At 41.4% G+C, this 19,323-nt stretch overlaps 1 protein-coding gene across 2 annotated transcripts in view; it reads left to right on the top strand.

Moving 5' to 3' along the window:
- The window catches only part of PRKAR1B (protein kinase cAMP-dependent type I regulatory subunit beta), a 92,739-nt gene that overhangs the window by 9,814 nt on the left and 63,602 nt on the right, over nucleotides 1-19,323 (top strand). For both annotated transcript variants that reach the window (XM_066198018.1, XM_066198017.1), the window contains exons 3-4: nucleotides 816-986; nucleotides 4,802-4,893. In XM_066198018.1, the coding sequence (XP_066054115.1) occupies nucleotides 816-986; nucleotides 4,802-4,893 (263 nt within the window). The remainder of the gene's footprint in view (nucleotides 1-815; nucleotides 987-4,801; nucleotides 4,894-19,323) is intronic.

Genomic DNA, 19,323 nt, shown 5'->3' with positions numbered 1-19,323 from the left:
TCCCTTGAATCCCAGGAAGCTGAGGGATAGAACATAGGCCTCTTGGTAAATACTATAATTATGGGTAATCTGGTTTGTCTCTATCCTTTGGAAGTCAAATTCAGTGTATGAATTGACAGTCTTGCAACTCTGACCTCCTTTCTTGAAGGTTTTCTGTACTGTTTTCTACTCTTGCTACTTTCTCTTCAGGGATTCCCCTTCCTATTTTATTCTCTGTTCCACAAGCATGAAATTTGGAGAATAACCTCCCTATTGGCCAGCTGGTGCTAGGCCAGCCATCATCTTTCACAGTCCTCTGGAGCATACCTTGGATCTTACTTGCTTGGAAGGAGTCCCATTGATTATAAATCAGTTGTATGGCAGAAATTCTGGAGTAGGGAGCATCTTTGTTGTTTGTGGTGATAGTAAGCTTGCAGAGCAGAGGAAGATGAAGAAACTTATCATGTCAATGTGTGACTTCTGACAAGTTATCTGTGCAAGAAACAACATGTACAAGCCAACTGAGCAAATAACAGCTGTGATGTTGGAGAGTGAGCAAAAGAGGCTTATTTTGCTTTCTGAACCAGGAGTAGCTGCAAAGATAGGCCTGCATTTTGTATACATTGGTTGCCATGATGTGTAAGAAAGAGTTGAACTGGTCAAATGCCTGCACACACATTGGTCAATACTATTCTCATTAAATTTGTAATTTTCTTTCAGCAGCACAAATTCACCCAAACACAGAAGTGAAAGGGCTTGCTGATAGTCCTAAAAGAAGGGTGAATTGACTATATCCAAGGGTAAGAGATGTCTTATTGCCTCTTTTTGCCCTGCAGGAAGAATGCAAGCAGATCCTGGCTCGGCAGAAATCCAGCTCCCAGTCGGATTCTCACGACGACGAGATTTCCCCTCCGCCACCCAACCCGGTGGTGAAGGCGCGGCGCAGGAGAGGAGGGGTCAGTGCAGAGGTGTACACTGAGGAAGATGCTGTTTCCTATGTCAGAAAGGTAACCTGGGACCTTCTCTCTGCCTCTGAGATGTACAGGACAATCAAGGGACTCATGATTTGTCCCTAATTTGGGCTCCTGGGCCAGCCTGGAGGATGGTGTCCTCACGCTGGCCTGAGCAGGGCCTGGCCATCTCCACACTCAAGTTCTTTTGCTGTCTCCCTGACTGAGGAGTTTCCCCATCAATGGGATTTCAGCATTCCCTGTTCCTTCCTTTTGAGATGTGCTGCTCATCTGCTTCCCTGTCTAACAGGGTCAGTTATTCTCAGCCATTCTCTTCATAGTCACTGACTTCAGCATCTTCTGAGTTTGATCAGGACCTCACATTATTGGAAGACAATTTTTCTATTTTTGCATTTCCTGATTGTTTTGTTTTTTGTTTCCAAAAGTCAGTTCTGCTTCAAGTTTTCTTTAATTGAAGTCATTTAGGTTTCCTAGACCACTCAGGCACATATTTCCCATTGATTAGGTACCACTTAACCCACTGAATTTTGGAAGACTGTTGACCATACTTGGGTGATTTTGTATGACCGTTGTCTTAGAAGAAATGCCAATCCCAAATTAGGTAATTTCTTCACTAGGAGCTCTAATCTGGCCTTCTTCCTTTTTAACTGCCTTTTTCACAAAAATATTTAGCTATGTTCTATCTTTGATATTGCTTAATAACTCTGCTTTGCTTTTTTTTTTTTTTTTTTTTGACGCTGGCTAAACCTTTCAAAGATTATTAAAAGAGAGACATTACAATAGCATATGTCATGTTTGTTTAGGGAGCCAGGCTGAAAATGTATTTCATAAGGTTGACAGATGCTACTAATGTGCTTTTGTGCACGCCTGGAGTCGCTTTAACTCAAAGAGCTTTTTCTTTATGGGAATACATTTTGTCAGTCACTGTTTTTTGGCAGAATGCTTTTTGCCTTTGCAGTCAGATGTACTTTTGTCATCTGCTTATGATACAAGTTCACTGGCTGCTCTGGGGATTTCTGTCCCAAGAAAAAAAGAATTAGGGGAGCCATTTATCCTAAAAACGAGTGTGTAAGAGTATTCTTGTGGCAGTTAATGTTTGCAAGTGTGTGGTAAATTTTAACAACACTGTGGTCAAGCTATTAATGAATGCCCTGCACTATTAAAAAACTCATGTAATACTTCAAAAGTCACTTGAAAACACTTTTCTTTCTGTGCATTTTGCAATATCCCCCCTAAAAAACTTCTGTGAAGAGATCCCATTTGTTTCTGCTTATTATGGGTTCCATCTGACTCTTCTGAAAATCAAAGGAAACATCCCTTGCCACCCCCCTGAGTAATTCTTTTATGTTCATAATGGAATCTGAAGTAAACTTTGTTTTCTTCATTTCTCAACAGTGATGTCAATGAGTCCTGACAGTAGCATGAGTAGGCAAGAACCAGAAGCAGCGATACAGATCATATTCTGTGCATTCTGTGACTGGCCCTGTTATGATTTTAATTTCCTAGGAACTGAGTGATCTTAAATAATAATAATTTAGGGGATAGTTTCTTGTACAGCTACAGATGCTGGAAGGAATACAGAACTAGCACTGGGGATTTGTGTCAGTGCTTTGTCTTCTGCCATAAGCAAATGAATCCCATGGTGAAACCCATGAATGTGTGTTTGCGACAGACTTCTAGAATACAGAAATAAAAGGAGACCCTGAAAGGACAATTTATGGAACAAATTTAAAAGAGTAAAAAGCAAGGCAAAGGTTGTGTTAGACTATTGCAAACAGATGGAATTTTAGATAGTAGTCAGGAAGAACCACTGGCTTGAATTCAGGTGTTGGATAGAAACACATCTGGGTCATAAGCCGGTTTGAAGGATCCCTTGAAGGGGTGAGCTGTAGCATGAGTAGTGCTAGAGGCAGTGAAATGAGTTATGCCCCTGGAGAGAAAATCAAAAGAGATTTAGCTCTGTGATTCGTGCAAGCACATGGCATGGCTTCATTCTGAGGAAGATCTCTGTGGAGGGTTAGTTCATCCTGGAACTAGAGAAAGCAATATTTGTCAACACATCTGACATAGCACAGTTAACAACTAACAGGACAAGAATCTTTCTCTAAAGAGGGTTATCAGCTTGAAGAGAACATTCAGTGATTATTTGGAAGAGTGGTGTAAGAAATGGTCAAGGGATTTTTACCAGCATTTGATTTTCGTCAGATGCCTGGTTACACCTAGAGAATCTCTCCTGTGTTTTGTGTATCCCTGCCCCAAGAAACCCACAAAGCCTTGTGGCTTTCACTGCTGCAAAATTACACTGAGAAAGGCTAGTCAAGGCTATTCATAATCAGACAGAAAGGCTGGAGTTGAATGTCTCAGTGATCTGATTATTTACCCTTTTGGCTCATCAGCAGTAAGCTGAGCTGCTCTGTATTCTTAATAGAGCAAGGGTTCAGGCCTGCAATTCAACCCAGTGTTCTTCTGATAGGGTGAAAACCAAGAATAAGATACTGGCTGAATTTAACGCTGAGAAATTTAAACTTTTAGATCAATTAGATTAGGCTTCACTCTGCTAGAAACATGCAGTTTGTACATGTATACTTCTCTAGACTTAATTTGAGTAATCTGATGACTGCAACAGTCAATACAAGAGAGGTCTGAAGCCACTTTAACTTTAGATCTTCACAGTGCAGTGTTTCCCTGTGAAATAAATCTTGGTAATTCTTTATGGGAACTGGTTCTACATCAGTTTTACCTTTTGAGACATCTTCCTTTTGGTTGGATGGGCAGTTCCTTGCCTTTCCAGGTTGAGGGAAGGAAAGTGCCTGCACATCAACACAGGTAGTAACTTAAGACAGACACATACACTATTTCTATCATAAGAAAATGTGGGAGGTAAATGCCCCTTTCAGACCTTTATTGTGCCGTAATTGAGACTGACAAACAGATTTTGATTTTCAGATTGGACTAAGGTTTATTTAACACTTAAAACTTCTGCTGTGCTTGAGTCTGTCCTGTTATAATTAAACTATTAAGGAAAATCACATTATCAAAGACAATGAATATCTTTGACAGGTCATAATTTTGTTACGAATTTCTTGTGTCTCTCCTAATCTTGGAGTCTCTGACTGGTAGAAGATATTTGGCAAATGGAGAGGTACATTATCTACCGATATCTTACCTAAATGGTGGCCAAAATGGAAAGCTTAGCTTTCCAAAGTGGAAATACTCTTGAATTTCAACATTTATTTTGTGCAAATTCATGCACAACAGGACTTTTGACATCTCTCCAGTTAACAAATAAAGACCTCTTAATTCTCAAAAGGAAATTCTTCTTGTTTGCCATGAAGTCAAGGCACAGGATTTTGACTCAAGTGTGCCTATCAAGAACTTGGTTCCTCATACCACAGCCAGTACTGAAAAATATGATATAATCAGCACATTTTTACCTTTTTTCCTAGAGAAGTCTTGCTGTTTCCACAGTTTTAAAAGTAGGTTGTTTCTGATATTGATTGGAGTGAAGAGCTATATAAAATACATTTTCCTCAGTCCAAGAGATTTGAAAGGAGACTACACAGCTGCCAGTACCTCCTAATTATTGTATTTTATAGATATCCTTCTCCCCAGTCATCCCTGATCTTACATTTCCTTTCTGAGTGTCATTTTGAGAACAAAAATTCTTATCCTCACATTATCAAAACTGTAATTTATTACTTTCCTAGTGGCTTTGTATTATAGCCTAACCCTGCCTCAGTGCCTGAAATGAAATTGCATCCATTTTATTGAACAGTGGAATTTTCTGCAGATTTCACGATTTGTGAAGAAATACAAGCGGGTGTAATTACCTTTCATTCTTTTCTCTACAGGTTATTCCAAAGGACTATAAAACTATGACTGCTCTGGCTAAGGCCATCTCCAAGAATGTGCTCTTTGCTCATCTTGATGACAATGAACGAAGGTATGAGGGGCTCGATGGTTCAAGGGAATCCATAGCTTGGTGTGAGGACAAGAAATTAGATTAAATTTCATCTCAGGGGTCAGAACTGCTCTCACTGATGCATTTGAGTCACACTAGATGCACCCTCAAACATGCTCGTGGTACTATGACGGGGGTAAAGTCACCAGGTAAAAAAGGACAAGAACAAGTTAGAGTGTATTCAGACTTATTTAATATTTTCAGAACAGATGGGCCAGATAAACTTTATTCTAGATTACCTAATTACCTATAGCAATCTCGGAAGCATTTGTCATTACTTTTGAATCTCAGGGAAGACAGGCCAAGTGCTGAATGAGTGGGAAAGAAAAAGCATAATGTCTGTAAAGAGATAAAAGGGAATGACAGGTAAATTGTTTTGTTCTTGGAAAAACTGGAACAAACAAATTATGTATAAGCACCTGAAGGAGACCAAGGAGTTCAGTAACAGCCAATGTGACTTTTAAAGACTTGAAAATGTCTTTCCAGAACTGATGGCAAGTTGTACAGCTGGGGGAGGCACAAAGGAGGCCAAACAGCTCAACTTCCAGTAATGTTTTTGACATTAATGTTTATGATGGTTTCATGAAAAAAAAAAACAACAGGGAAATGTGTCTTTAATGAAACAGGTGTGGAGTCTGTGCAAAACTGATGGAATTATATCAAATAGCAGGTATCACTGGTCCATCATTCCAATGGAAAGGTGCATTGAAAGGGTTGTTCTGCTTCTCACCGTCATTGTCATTTGTAGCCTTGGTAGGACAGGTTATGAGTGTTGAATTTTTAGCTGACATGAAGATGGGAAGGGCTGCTAAAACACTGGGAGACAAGGGTAGCATTCACAATTATGCTGACAGGTTGAAGGAGTGTTCTAGTAAAAGCAGGATGGACTGACACTGAGCCAAATGCAGAGAAGTATTCCTTAGGCAGGAAGAACACCTTTATGACTATAAGACAGTTCTGCGGTTTTGGTAGTTCCTTGAAAAACTATGTGGAACTTATTGTGACTCGTGGCCTGAATAATAGTCACTAATGTCAAGCCTTTTTTTGAAAATACTAATGTTTTACTGGGGTAACTAAACAGAACATGCAAGATGTCCCCGTGTTGGAAAGATTTCAGCTGGAACACAGTGTCCGCTTTGGGCACTGCACTTGAAGGAAAAACAGTTGGAGGAAATTCATGGAGGAGTGGTGGGAATGATCACAGACTTAAACAACATAACTTCTGAGGGAAGAATGGGATTGCTTGGCCTGCAGAATAAAAGCTGGGGCAGAGGGGTGCAATAATAGCTTATAATTGCATGTGAATAATGCTATATCAGTTACAAACTGCCCTGTGGGCCAGAGGGTAAAGAACAACAAATTGAAAGTGGGAGAGAGTCCAGTCAGATCCAAGAAGAGGTCTCTGAGTGCTCGGGTAGGTTGCGGAGTCTCCACCACTTGAGGCCATCAAGGACAGATTAGGCTGTGGTCTATCAGGAATGACAAGCATCAGTCCTGCCTTGCAGCAGATAAGGCTCAGTGAGGTCAGGAGCTCCTCACCAACCCCCTTTCTGTGCTTCCATGGTTAGAAAAGACAAAAACTTTCTCTACACTGATGGTTTTAGTTCTGGCAGAACATCGGCAGCACACTCCTTCAGTGGGGCTACTCAAATGCTTGCAGCCAAAGCACATTCCAAGAGTGCAAATTTTGCTCCCTCTTGCAGATGTTTACACAGTTTAATTACTTTGCAGTCTTAATGATATCGTGTTAACATGCAGATTTCTGGAGTAATTAGAAGAGGATGAACTTTGCACATTTCTTCGAGCTTTTTCACCCACAGAGAATTCTTGTACTGCTATAAATCCTGATTATACTGTCAGCATGCTGATGTGACAGGCACTGAAAAGATTGGTTTTAGGGCAGGAGAAAAGGACATTTTAGTCATATGCTATCAAAATAGGGTGAGAGACAAAATCTGAAGGACAAGTGCTTTCTCTTGCACTGTGCTGGTTGCACATCATGATCATGGATTCTCCTATCTGTTCCCTGTGTCTCATTTTTCTCTGCCCTGTCATGGAAATGTGTTAGGAGTGAAGAGAGCTGTGCAGGCTCCCGTGTGTGTGCTGCAGGTGTGGTGTGGACTCTTTGCTTTTGCAAACTATGGCTTGGCCAGGTGAATTCTGCTTCTGCTGTCAAAAGATTCAGGAGCTCCTGGGTTGTGCACTGGAGCATGGTCAGGTATAGATCATTTCCCTGCTCAGGGATGTGTCCAGAGGCCTCATTGCAGCCACATGATGAGCACAGCAGGCTATTGCTGACATCAGGAAAAAGAAAAGGAGCTCACAGAAGGATGTATATTGTGCTCTGCAGACAGGATTGAAATGAAGGAATAAATTGACATCATGCTCTTACCCCTGTCTGGTTGCATTTGTCAAGTGTGGAGAAGTCAGCAAGTCAGAGCATACCATTGCCATCACTTCAAGTCTGCATCTCCTTAATGTAAATATGCAGTTCAGTAAAGTAAGTGGTAAATGATTTCATTTGGGTTCTTGGAATGGTGCAAAGCTAGGTAAGGTTATTCCATTTTCTGTGCTGCAGTGGTGGTGTTTATTAGCTTGTGTTTGTTTTTCTCAGTGCTTTCTCCACTGAAAATATTATCATTGTTTTATCTAATTTCATGTTTGACCAAAATGTAGGAGGTGTTCCGGTGGGGGAAGGATGGACCAGCAATTTCTCATTTACAATGGATGACTCTTACATTTTTTCTTTCTTCAAAAAGATATTTGTGTTAGCCTGCTCTAAGTTGTGTTGCACTTGCTGCTTGGCTGCTGTGAAACTTAAACCCTTATTTATAAAGGCAGAGTGTAGCATATCATCTCTGTGAAAGATATGCCATATGAAGGGTTGGTTGCATGGGAAATCACACTGAAGTTAAGGTAAACAAGTATCTTTTTACACTGATGTTGGAAATACTTTTCTTCAAGTCTTATTTTAGATCACATCTTTCCCTGTGCCATGCTTCAAATGGGGCTGCCATCTCTGTCTTACACACACACATAATTTTTACTCTGCTGTAAAATTATACTGAAAAGTGCAATAAAAGGGAAATGTAACTGCAACAGCACCAAAAGCAGCAGAGCTAGTTATCAGCAACTTTTGCCAAAATGTTCAAGAGTTACTAACATTGCAAATAACACCGCAGCTCTGTGAAGTGATGTGGCAGTCCACTGTTTTTCATGGGTTAAACACAGGACTAAGATCCTGGTTCTCTCAAAACCAGTGGCAAAATGCCCATTACCTGAAGAGGGAATGTGATTTTAGCTGTGAGGAGCTGTTGTTCTTATTTGAATAACCAGGAATGCCTGGTTTGTCTTGAGGGGAATCTCCTTGCTGATCTTACCCCTTCTGGTTCTAACCCGATCTCAAGATTCAGGCCTGTCCTGAGGATGATTTGGAATTTGCATCAACTTCCCCCCTTCTTTTGGTCAGTGCTGCCTGGGAGTTCTGCACGTGGGTGAGGCTGGTGAGGCTGGTGTGCTGCTGCTGCCCCTCTGCTGCTCTGGCTCTGCAGCACTGAAGGATTTCTGTCTATGCACAGATAGAATTACACCCATAACTTGGCAGCGCTCTGTTTCCTCTCCCACTCCTGGATATCCAGCAGATTAACGTCCTCTAAGGCCTCCTAGTTGTGAAATGGTGCATAAAGTCAAAATTGGTGACAAGGGGCCAGTCTGAGTGACCTTTTCCTAACCCCTTCTGATCAATCTCTCCTAACCCAGCAGTGTAGCTGTGAAGATTTTTCGTTGTTCATCACGTAATGCTGGGATACAAGCGCACCCACTTGGCTCTGCCGTGATCTTGAATAGTAAAGGGGAATGAAGAGGAAGAAATTATTCATTTTTCTTCTGTGGATAAAAATAAAAAGTAGCTTTTCATCATTTCATTGACAGGATGTTGTGTCTCTACTGGGCAGGGGCAGCCACTGGGAGGGGGGCAGTGAGGAAGTTCAGAGGTGAGCTGCTGTGGGAATGGAGGTTGGACCCAAAGCTGATGATTGCCAAGGAGGAGAAGGAAATATAACAGAAATAACCAGTAGGGGAGAGAGCAGGGCTGAGAGCAGCAAGAGTGTCACTCCTGCTTCCAGGATGTCACCAGTGCCAGCCTGCTCTGCTGAGTCATGAGCCACATCTGTCAGTCCCTGTGCAGAAGCTTGGTGGCCTCCTGACCACATAAAGAACTGTAAATGTTTTATGTTCACCATATCTGTGTGTAGATGCTGTGTCAAACTTGCTCATCAGGGATTAAAGAGAGTAGTTCAGTGTTTAGCTAATGTAATTTTTGGAAGCATTTTTTACTGATGTGCAGGCAGCTGTAAGGCTTGCAACAGCTTTCAGAATACTTTTGTGTATTTTATTACTTGCATTATTAATAAATTGGTTTCTTTGAACAGTATAATGGTGTGAAACAGGCTTTGAAAGCAAGAGGCACAAAAAGTTATTTAATGCTTTTACTAAAATCTTGAGCTCTTATGAAGACACAAAAAAAAAGTACCAAGAAATGAACTTGAAGACTCTGTATTTATTTCAGCAGCACACAGTGTTGGACTTACTCTTGTGCGCTCCCTGCATGGCAAAGGTGGGAGGATAAAGAGCATTTTTTCTAATATCTGTGCTTATTGGGACCAAGATGTAAAGATGAACATTGGCACTTTGCAGACCAGATTCCTCAGCCTACTTACCATTTTTGTTCTCACCTCTCCCAAGTTGCTCCATGTCTTGCTTGTTTCTTTAAATTTTTCACAGTAATGGGATATTTTTGAGTCCTGTTTAGGATGTGACCTGTGTGATTAGTGGTTCCTTTTCTGCAAAAGTGCTACTTTGGCCATGAATCTCCACCATGTATTTATGCTGTTGGTCAGCCCTCCCCTAATATTCTTGCTGTTGTGTCTTTACTCTAAGTATATCTATTTTCTCTGACTATTTCTTCAATTTGTAATCATTTTACATCCTAAAATTTTTGGAAGTGCTTGCAGCTCCTTTGCAGCAAAGTATTGTTTTCAAATTCAGAAAATTCAGACCCCTTTTCGTCTGGGTCAGTAATGACTTGGGGGTTCCTTCAACGCAGGCATAATTTATCATGAGAAAAGTGGCTTTCTATAGCTAACAAGTGAATTTTAGTTGTCCTGTTGATCTCATATTGAAATCTTCTTGAAACTTCTGGTGATTAGCGAATTTCAAGGACATTGTTATTGCCATAAGCTTTATTCACTTCTGCATAATACCATGTTTTATTAAAGCACTGGCTGCAGGCCAGCTGGAAAGCCTCATATATGTGCAAGAAACCTAAGACGGCTCCATTCAGGAGCAAGATATTTTAGAAACAAGATGCCACAGCTATGACATATTCATTACACATCCTGTGTTTTCCTTGCATTTGTAACTTAACTCTTTTGTTAAAAAACAAACACAGACTTAGCTTCTGCCTGTGCTGCATACATGCCTGCAGTGTGCAGAACAGTGAAGAAAAATTCCACCCTAGCTAGAAAACTCAGGGTAGGGCTTCACCATTGATTTAAGATGAATTCTGAGCTGGTACCAAAGGATGAAGTAACAGTGAGTGCCAAACCTTGGTTGCATATTGGTCTTGTGGCCAGGCGAACCAGAGCAGCTCTCTGAAAAGTCATCCTCCCCTGCAGGGTTATTTTCCGTCAGAGCAGGTCCTTCCTCCCGCCCTGTGCCTGCTGCTTTGGCAAGGGGAGGGAAGGAGTGGGCTGAGCAGGATCTCCCCTTATGGCAGCATCAGGGGCCAAATCAGACTAAATGGTGGCCAAAGTGCACCTTAATTTCCCTTACTAGTCACTGGACACGGCCAGAGGATGGAAATAAATGTGTGGATACCTCTGTAATAAGCCTTGCCAAGAATGCCCAAGATCTTGAGCCAAACCACTGGGAAGATGAGAGATGAAAAGAAAGAAAAAGAGATGAGAGAGAAATTGCACAGCGAGGCATGGCAGTGGGGGCTGAAAGGCTTTGTTGATTCGTAACGTGGATTCCTTGAGTTACATTAGGATTTTTTTGGTGACCAGAATTGGACGGGATCCTTCACCCTCCTTTTTGGGGATAGCAGAAGGGAGAGGAGATGCAGCGTGATCCCAGTGCTGTACAGATGCGTCCCATGAGGGTTTGTAAATGTGTGAATGTCCCACCTGTGCTGGAACTTCAGGAGATCGTCAGCAGACAGTGGTGGCTTGGGGGCAGAGGAGGTGTGAATATGCAAGATTTCTTATGTGTATGTAACGGGTTTGCTACTGAAGAAACTGTGCAAAACCTCGCTCTGTGGGAGATTTTCCCCTGATCATCAGTGCTATTGGATGATCAACCTGTCCTGTGAATTCCAGTTGCAAACAACCAAAAAGAGGAAACTCAGATTTACCAAGGCACGCTAAAAAAAGCTTTTCTTCTTTGGGTAACACCAATCTATTTTCCAGGTAAACTGCCTGGCAGTCCAGCCTTTCTTTGTGCCTTTTGTGCCTTGTTTATGGCCTTGATTCCTCACGGTGTTTAAAAGTGTGTTGTCTAACTGAGAGTTGTTCCACTGACTTGCTGCGGATGTCAAAGGAACTATTCATGTATTTAAATGGAAGCACATTCACTCTCGCTGAACTGGAGCTTGCCAATGAGGGGTAATAGTTAAACTAGAAAAAGTTACGGATTTTGGAGACAAGAATCATCTGGCAGCAGAGATGGAAATGAAACCAGGTAGAGTTGCCCAGCCGTTTGGAAAATAAATGGTCCAATTCTCCGTTGAAGGATTAGCTGTGAATTTAGCACTGACTTTATTTTCCAGTACATCCATCTCGTTTGTCCAAGAATTATTGTCTTTAATTACCATTGTGGTCCCTGCAGGCAGCAGTCTTTAAATTAGCTATGCAAAGTTGTGCTCTCAGCAGTCGTCAGGAGATTGTATCTGCTTTGCTGTCAATCCCCTTACAACAGCCTGACAGCATCAGCAGGCTGCACTTTTTGTGATGTCAGTATTTGGCCTGGTAGGTAAGCTACCCTCTTAAACAAAACTAAAAGCACACACATTTGGTATTTATGGATATTTTTATCTCGAGGAACAAATACTGTCAGTTCGTAGCTTTTTAGGGGTTGTGATTCACCCTCAGTGTTTTGTTAGACAGTTTATATTCTTCATCACAAATACTGGCGGCGCCATGCCTAATGGTGGTTATTTTTAATTCTGCATAAAGCACTGGTTTACATATGGGCAGTATGTCACCCATTCTGAAAAAACAGAGTTAAAGCAGAGAAGTTATTTACATAAATCCTTTTTAGATCTAGAAAAAATAGCCCGAGGCAAATAGTATTCATGCGTGCTCGTGAAACAATCTTGAGTCTAAACTTATCTCTCTATATATAAAACAGAAAAATTATGACTACTGCTGAATTTAACAGGCCTTGTAAAATTTTTCTACCCCTGCAGTTCATACGACCGTGCCTTTGTGCACTTCTTTACACAACAATTAGCTGGCAGTGGCTCTGCAAACACATTGCTCAATGCTAAGGCTTTCCAGAATTAAACACAAAGGTTGAATAAAAGAACGTCCACTCTTCTCAGCAAGTCTTTGTCTTCTGCATCAGAGCAGCTGGAAGCAGTAATTTGTCTTTTGTGCAGGGACAAACAAGGGTTCAACCAAAGCTCTTTAAAATGCTGCTTCCTTCCTTTCAGCCCTCCCTTGAAGGGTTGTAGGTAACCTGTCAACAGTCACTGCTGCTCTCTGAGTCTTCAGGAGGTGAGTGATCCTGCAGCCTTGCATGGTTTTGAAAGCCTGGTGGACTTTTGAAAGTCCTCAAGTGGGGTGTGACCGGCGCTGGAGGATCAACTCTGTGATTCAGTTGCTTCGTTGTGCATTCCTTATGTTCAAAGAGCTTAAAGGAACTGGATATTCCCACTGATTGATATAAAGTGGGAAGCGAATGTTTAGCTCCCATCAGGTTCTCTTGAAAATCCCCACCTTACATTCTGAATGGTTAGAGCCGTGCATTTCCATGTTGAGGTGACATCTGCTTAGTAACACACCGTGTTTGGAAAGGCAGAAACTGCCCTTCAAACAAAAAAAATATCCTATAATTCTACAAGATTTAGTGGTGGGATTTTTCTTCTGTATAGAAAGAGAGAATTCAACTCAACAACCAGATGAAATTTCTCTGTCATTCCGGTGCACTTAATGGGAATACCAAGTGTAAGTTCTTTGACTGTTAGGCTGCTAACCCTCTTTTAATGAAAAAAAAAAAACCCCTAACAAACCCAAACAATGATTTAGTTCTTGTTTTACAAGTTCCTTACTAAAGACTTTGACCTGCAGTACATCGCGTCTTGTGAGGTAACAGCTGGTCTATCATTGTCTTCGGAAAAAAGTAACAGTTGCTAAGATTTCGAGAAACAAAGATGGTCTTTGAATCAACTGGAACAGCTGTAAGAGACTGACACACCATGCACTGTCAGCTGCTAAATTCAGATATTCAGACTGCCCGAAATGGGATACTTTAACCCTTTGGCACCACCAGATTCCTTTTCTCTCTCTTTTTCTTTCTTAAAAAAAACCCCCAAAAAACAAAAAACAAACAAACAAAAAACCCCCAAAACAAACAAACAAACAAAAAACAGAAAAAGAAATTGGGTTTTCAAGTTGCTTTTTGCTTTCAGAAGTTTAAAAGCAACACAAAACAAAATCCCCCAAACTATCACTTTCTTTGTAGGGATTTTTCCTTTTTTGTATTTATTCAAATTTTGATTTATAAATCATCCAAAGACATGCTTGTTGACAGCTGAAATTTGCATTAGAAAAGTATAATGTGCTTCTCTGTGTGGTGCATTAAAACGAAAATATAATAGTGCATATCCAAAGAACAGCATCAGATGCTATTTTAAGGCACTCAGCATCTTCCCAGTTTTGTATGTGGAGACTGTACTTAATTAATTGAAGCAGAATGAAGGTAAATTTATCATATCTGGGAGGGAAAGGTAAATGATTGCAATAATCTCCTTAAAAGACACATGTTAGATCCATGTGAGATCCAAAAGTTGGTGGCTGAAGCTGGACACCTTCAGACTGGAAAAGTTTAGTTTTTCTTCTTAGAGCAATCAGGGAACTGATCCATAATTTAAATTAGCTTGGGATGTGGCAGATTTTTCCATTGCTTGAAACCTTCAGATCAAACTTGGCTCTCTGCTCTTGCTGGTCCTCACAGAACGTTCTCAAGTGCTCCAGAATATTGTGAGAGGGATTTTTTTTTTCGAAGATGGCAAAATGTGATGACATGAAAATTTATTTCTGTTAATGAAGAGTCAGCAGCCATCTCATGTTAACAAAACACTTGCATGACTTTGGTCCTCCAAGCTCTTACAACTTGGAGCCTGACTGATTTTTGGATGTCTGGAACAGGCACATACTGGGACTCTTGCTAGGCTGTTGTTCCAGTTCACTTACAAAGGATGGGGTTTTATTTAGGAGCCTCTGAGATTTTGTAGCTGGGGTTGGATGGTGTCAGGGAAGCTGTGCACGGCGTGGCTCCTCTTGCTGCTGATGGAGAGGGTGAAGCACCCAGTGAGTGGTACCCAGAGCTGCACTGGTGAGGAGCTCTGGTGCCCAGACCAGTGTTCAACCCTGAACACAAGTGTCTCAGCACTGAACACTGTTTTCTTGCCCACACTGCCATACTGGCTCAAGCTTCTTCCTAAGCCATTTTCTTCAGTATTTCCTAGCTTGGCTTCTTACAAATACTCTTTTCTTGATCACATCTAACCTATTTCCATGTGTTCTGCACCCCTAAGTCCTGATCCTGCACCATCTGAATAGCTAAAAGATGGGCAATTGTCATCACTGTTTGCAGCTTAATTTATTGTTTCTTGGTATAACCACGTGAAAAAAAGTAGATTTGTACCATGACCCCAGAGGATTTGAAAGTTCTTTGCTCATGTGAGTGAATGTCCTAGAATAAAGCCTGAGACATGAATCAAATAATTTTCCAGATGTGATAATTGAGGTAAGCAGAATAAACTGCTCAGTCTGGAGCTTTAATCCTAATCAATAGGAAAACACTTTTCTGTCCTGATACTCTGTTATATATTCACAGTTACTACAAGGTCCACGTAAAGGCTAGACCTCCTGACATCCCTCTCTGCATTTGCAATGAAAGACCAAGTCTGCTGTTACTAAGCCAAATTCCAGCTCTGTTTTCCACATCTTTGTATTTTTTCACGTCTGATAGTCTGAGATCTATTTGTCCTGAAAGTCAGGGAGAAACCAGAGAAACAAAACAACAGATTTACATTTATTCTGAATTTATTTTCTTCTTATATTATTCATCGTTGAAAAGATTTTTAGGGAGACTTTGCTGCTACCTTTGAATTGCTTGCTCTTCTTTTCCCTAGCAGAGGCACATCATCATTGTAGAAGGTGAATGGGAATTACTTTTCAGTATCCAGAAATAGACTTTGGCCTTTTGACATCCTAATAATTCCCAGAACAGCCAACTGAACCTTCACCATGATAGACTGGATTTGCTATATAAAAATATTGTAGCAGTGCCCTGATTTCAAGTCCTGACAGTTTAATCACTGCAGTTGACCCATGTTCCTCATACAGCTGCTTTCTGCAATGTGGTTACAACATCCATGCAGATTTTCCTTTGCTTTTAGAAACTTGGTTTAAAATAGTGAAAATCTGTGTTTTGTCCAAGTTTACCTACTGTTCTTGAATGGTATGAAATGTGTCATATTTCTTCTCTTATTTATTAAATCCTGTGCTTTGACTAGAACTTGTTTCCAAGAATCTTAAATTATTGTTCTATTATTAGAGCACAAGGTTTGATTCCTTGACAGGTTGACAAGAGCTCTGGAACACTTTGCAGGAGCAGCCCTTCCTAATCAAAACTGTCCTCAGCAGCATCACTCAGTTTACCCTGGTACCAAAATATAGCTGGAATGAAGCTGCTCAGTTGCTCCAGCAGCGTGTTGTGGAATCTGGGACTTAATGCAGTCCTTTTCACAGTCACCTCACCCTCTGACACTGACAGTCACATTCAGAGCAGCAGCTACCAACACCCTGCAATGCCTGATCCCTGTCCTGATTGAGCTGTTCATACATTCCAACATCTATCAAGTTTCTTGGACATCATATACCATATTAATATAGGCTCATGGTCATGTGTCTCCTGCCATGAGATTGCATTTAGACTACAAAGACAACAAACCTACTGATTTGGTGCACCTTGGAATCTTCCTTGTGTTGCAGAGGTTTTTTTCACAGCCTTCTGAGTGCTTTCATTTACTGTGCTCTTTGGCTTCTTGACTTCCCTCCTCTTCTGGTTTAGGATATTAACCAAGCACTCAAGATCACTTTAACATGCTCAGTTTGTCTCTTTTTCATTACCCCGGCTATGTGTCATTATGTCAGAAGATGCAGATTCCTTTTGCAGCAATTTGCTGTGAAAACAGTTACCTTACAAATACAGTTATTGTGTCTGTGAACTATGTGCTTTTAGAATAGTTTCATTTTCAAAGGATGGTTTTCCTGGACAACAATGTGAAATTGTGTGGAACAACGGAGATTCTGCAAACAATTCTAACAGGTCGTTCCTTTCTTCCTTCCGAGGCTTGGTGTTAGAAATCAGATTAGAGCACCAGAGATACAGGAAAAGAACCAAAACAAAACAGAGTGATGTTGTACCCAGACTCCAAGAACCGTGTTCTGAAAGCCCACGGGTGAGCTGATGAACAATTCGTGTGAAGGTTACATAGAGCTTACTTCTGATGGGTTTCTCCACATTTCTTGTTAATCTGCTTTATTTGTTTGGTTGCTTTGTCTCAGCGCCTTAGTGACACCCTCTGGCAATGGCAGGATAGTTTCATTGCCATTACGGAGCTCTTCAGCAGCAATCAGTGAGCAACCTGATGGGAAAGGCGTTGATCTGCCCTGTCCTTCCTTCCCTCAGAGTTGGTTTGGCTCAAGATTAAAATTCACACATGTAAAGTTAAAATTACCCTTGTACATGATGGCTAATTGATGCAAAATTCAAGCACCATGTAATAAATAGTGTTGGACATTTTGTTCTGGTGAGTTGGAGTTTTCTTCTGGTGAGCAGCTTGAAAAGTTTCCCTTTGTACTTAAATTAATTTGTTGACACCAACTCTAAAGCACTCTCCTGTCTTCTGGAGCACAGGCTCTGAGCAAAGCCATACCAATGCTCTGGCTGTGGCGTGGCTCTCGCCAGAACTGAGAAGACTCACTGATCCCTTCTACTGGGGGAAATAACACAGGTTTTTAAAGATGGAAAAGCTACTGGGAGTTGTCTGCCCACTGTTAATTTTGTACATTCCATTGGTAATGCTTTTATTTGTGCTGTCTACCATGATGGGCCACAAAATGCAAACTTCCCACAGCTGACATTTTTCCAGGCAGTAAAAAGAAAAAAGTGAGCTGTTGAGGCAGCTGGAGCAGCAAAGTGGGGCAGATGAGGCTTGGAGAAAGGCATTAAGGTGCCTAAGCTCTAATAAAATTAAGGTGTTGGAAAACACTTAATGTTTTTTGGTCATATCTTGGTGTGTGTCTCGTTTCGATAAGCAACCTTGTGCGTGTCTGCAGAGCAAGCTGGTAATAAATACAGAACTATGAGCTGGGGCAAAGCAGCTGCCTGGCTGTGCCAGGACCCTCACTGGGCCCCTCAGCACCCTGAACTAGCCCAGATACAGAAGTTTGTGCTGCTGGGCTCAAGCAAAATTAAAGACTTCATTAGGGAGACGTGCATGGATAAACTAGGAGTGGAGGTTCTGAGATGAAAACCTTTAATTGCTCTGTCCCACAGGGACTTTGCATTGACCTGCTTGGAATGAGCCCTGTCCAGTCCCATGGCAGCATCTGAGCTGTCCTGGGCTGATTCTGGGGACTTTGGGTTGGGACACAGGGACTGCTCAGCCTCCTGGTGAAATGTGAAGGTCTGGCACAGCTTCTGAGAGCAGCCGTGGTTGTCTCTGCCACCTGGGGTCACTGTGATCAAGGTTATTAAAAAGGAGTGGTATGAAGTAACAAAGAAAATAGAAGCAGTAAAAAGCATACTTCCTAACCCCTGGAGGCTAAAATTGAGATTACCGCAAGCATACAAATTAGCTGAAATTTTTATTGTGTGTGAGAAAACGAAGCCCTATACTTCACTGTGTAAAAAATAGCAGGTCAGAGATGTGTATAAAGCAAGACATGGACTATCACAAGAAGAGTGTTGCCTCTTGTACACTTTTCTTACTGCATTTTGTCTCAGCTCTTCTACCTGTTGGCTCCTACAGTGTGTTACAACCAACTTTGAAGGTAGCCATGTAGTTTTGTGGCTGAGAAATCTTCTGTGGTCTTGATGCTGATCTGGAACTTAGTCTTGGAACTTCTTCAAAATCTCAGTGGCTGTTCCTGTTATTTACACATGTGAGATTATAGGGGAGTCTAATAGATATTTTAAATCTGCACCCATCTTACAGAATTTCTTAAGTGTGCTATTAGTGAAACCTTTGTCTCAGCTAACCCCCCACGATCTATTATGTACCAGCAGTACTTCTTGAAGACACTTTGGCTGAATTTTCAAGCTGGCTAGGCTTAAAGTTGTCAAAATATGTATTTATGTTAAAACTCCCCCAAATGCTGTGTGGATGTAAATCTTTCTGTGGAGGTGCTGCCTTGTGAGAGAGGAAGGGATGTTTGTGCTTTGGCAAAAGAGGAGAACCCAGAAGATGCAAATGCAACCTCCAAGCCCATTTCTTGCCAGAGAAGCACTGCAGTGTGTGAGCTGCTTAAAGCTGGGCATCCCTGGTGCTCTCTGAGCTGTCTAACACAGCTGCAAAGTTGCTGTCTTGTGCTCTGAAAGTCTAAGCTGAAGCAGTAAGACATAGAAACCCTTTTTACACTCCCTTCTGTTCACAAATCCTTTTATAAAGGCCTGTAGGTACCCAGAGAACAGATTTGTACTCCGTTACCTGCAGTGGGTGGCCACTCTTGGAGCTGAAGGAGTTAACGCACATCTGTGGACTGCACCTTTTTTTTTTCCTCTTAGCTCAATATTGCTGGAACTTCTAGATAATGAGACTGTACAAGACACTGCATGGAATTCAGTCTGCTCTTTAGTAGGAAAAATCAATAAATCAGTTTTTAAAACCTTTTTTTGTCCTTACTAAATGAAAGGTGTATCACAGAATCACAGAATGGTTCAGGTAGGAAGGGGCCTTAAATACCATTTCATTCCAACCCCCCTGCCATGGGCAGGGACAACTTCCTCTATCCCGGGTTGCTCCAAGCTCCATCCAACCTGGCCTTGGACACTTCCAGGGATGGGGCAGCCACAGCTGCTCTAAGAAACTTGTTCCAGTGCCTCAAAACCCTCAAAGAA

The sequence above is a fragment of the Chamaea fasciata genome, unplaced genomic scaffold (assembly GCF_029207755.1).
Source record: "Chamaea fasciata isolate MVZ Bird 193981 ecotype frontalis unplaced genomic scaffold, bChaFas1.0.hap1 SCAF_16, whole genome shotgun sequence".
Taxonomy (NCBI): Eukaryota; Metazoa; Chordata; class Aves; order Passeriformes; family Sylviidae; genus Chamaea; species Chamaea fasciata.
This window is presented reverse-complemented; position numbering and strand designations above follow the sequence as displayed.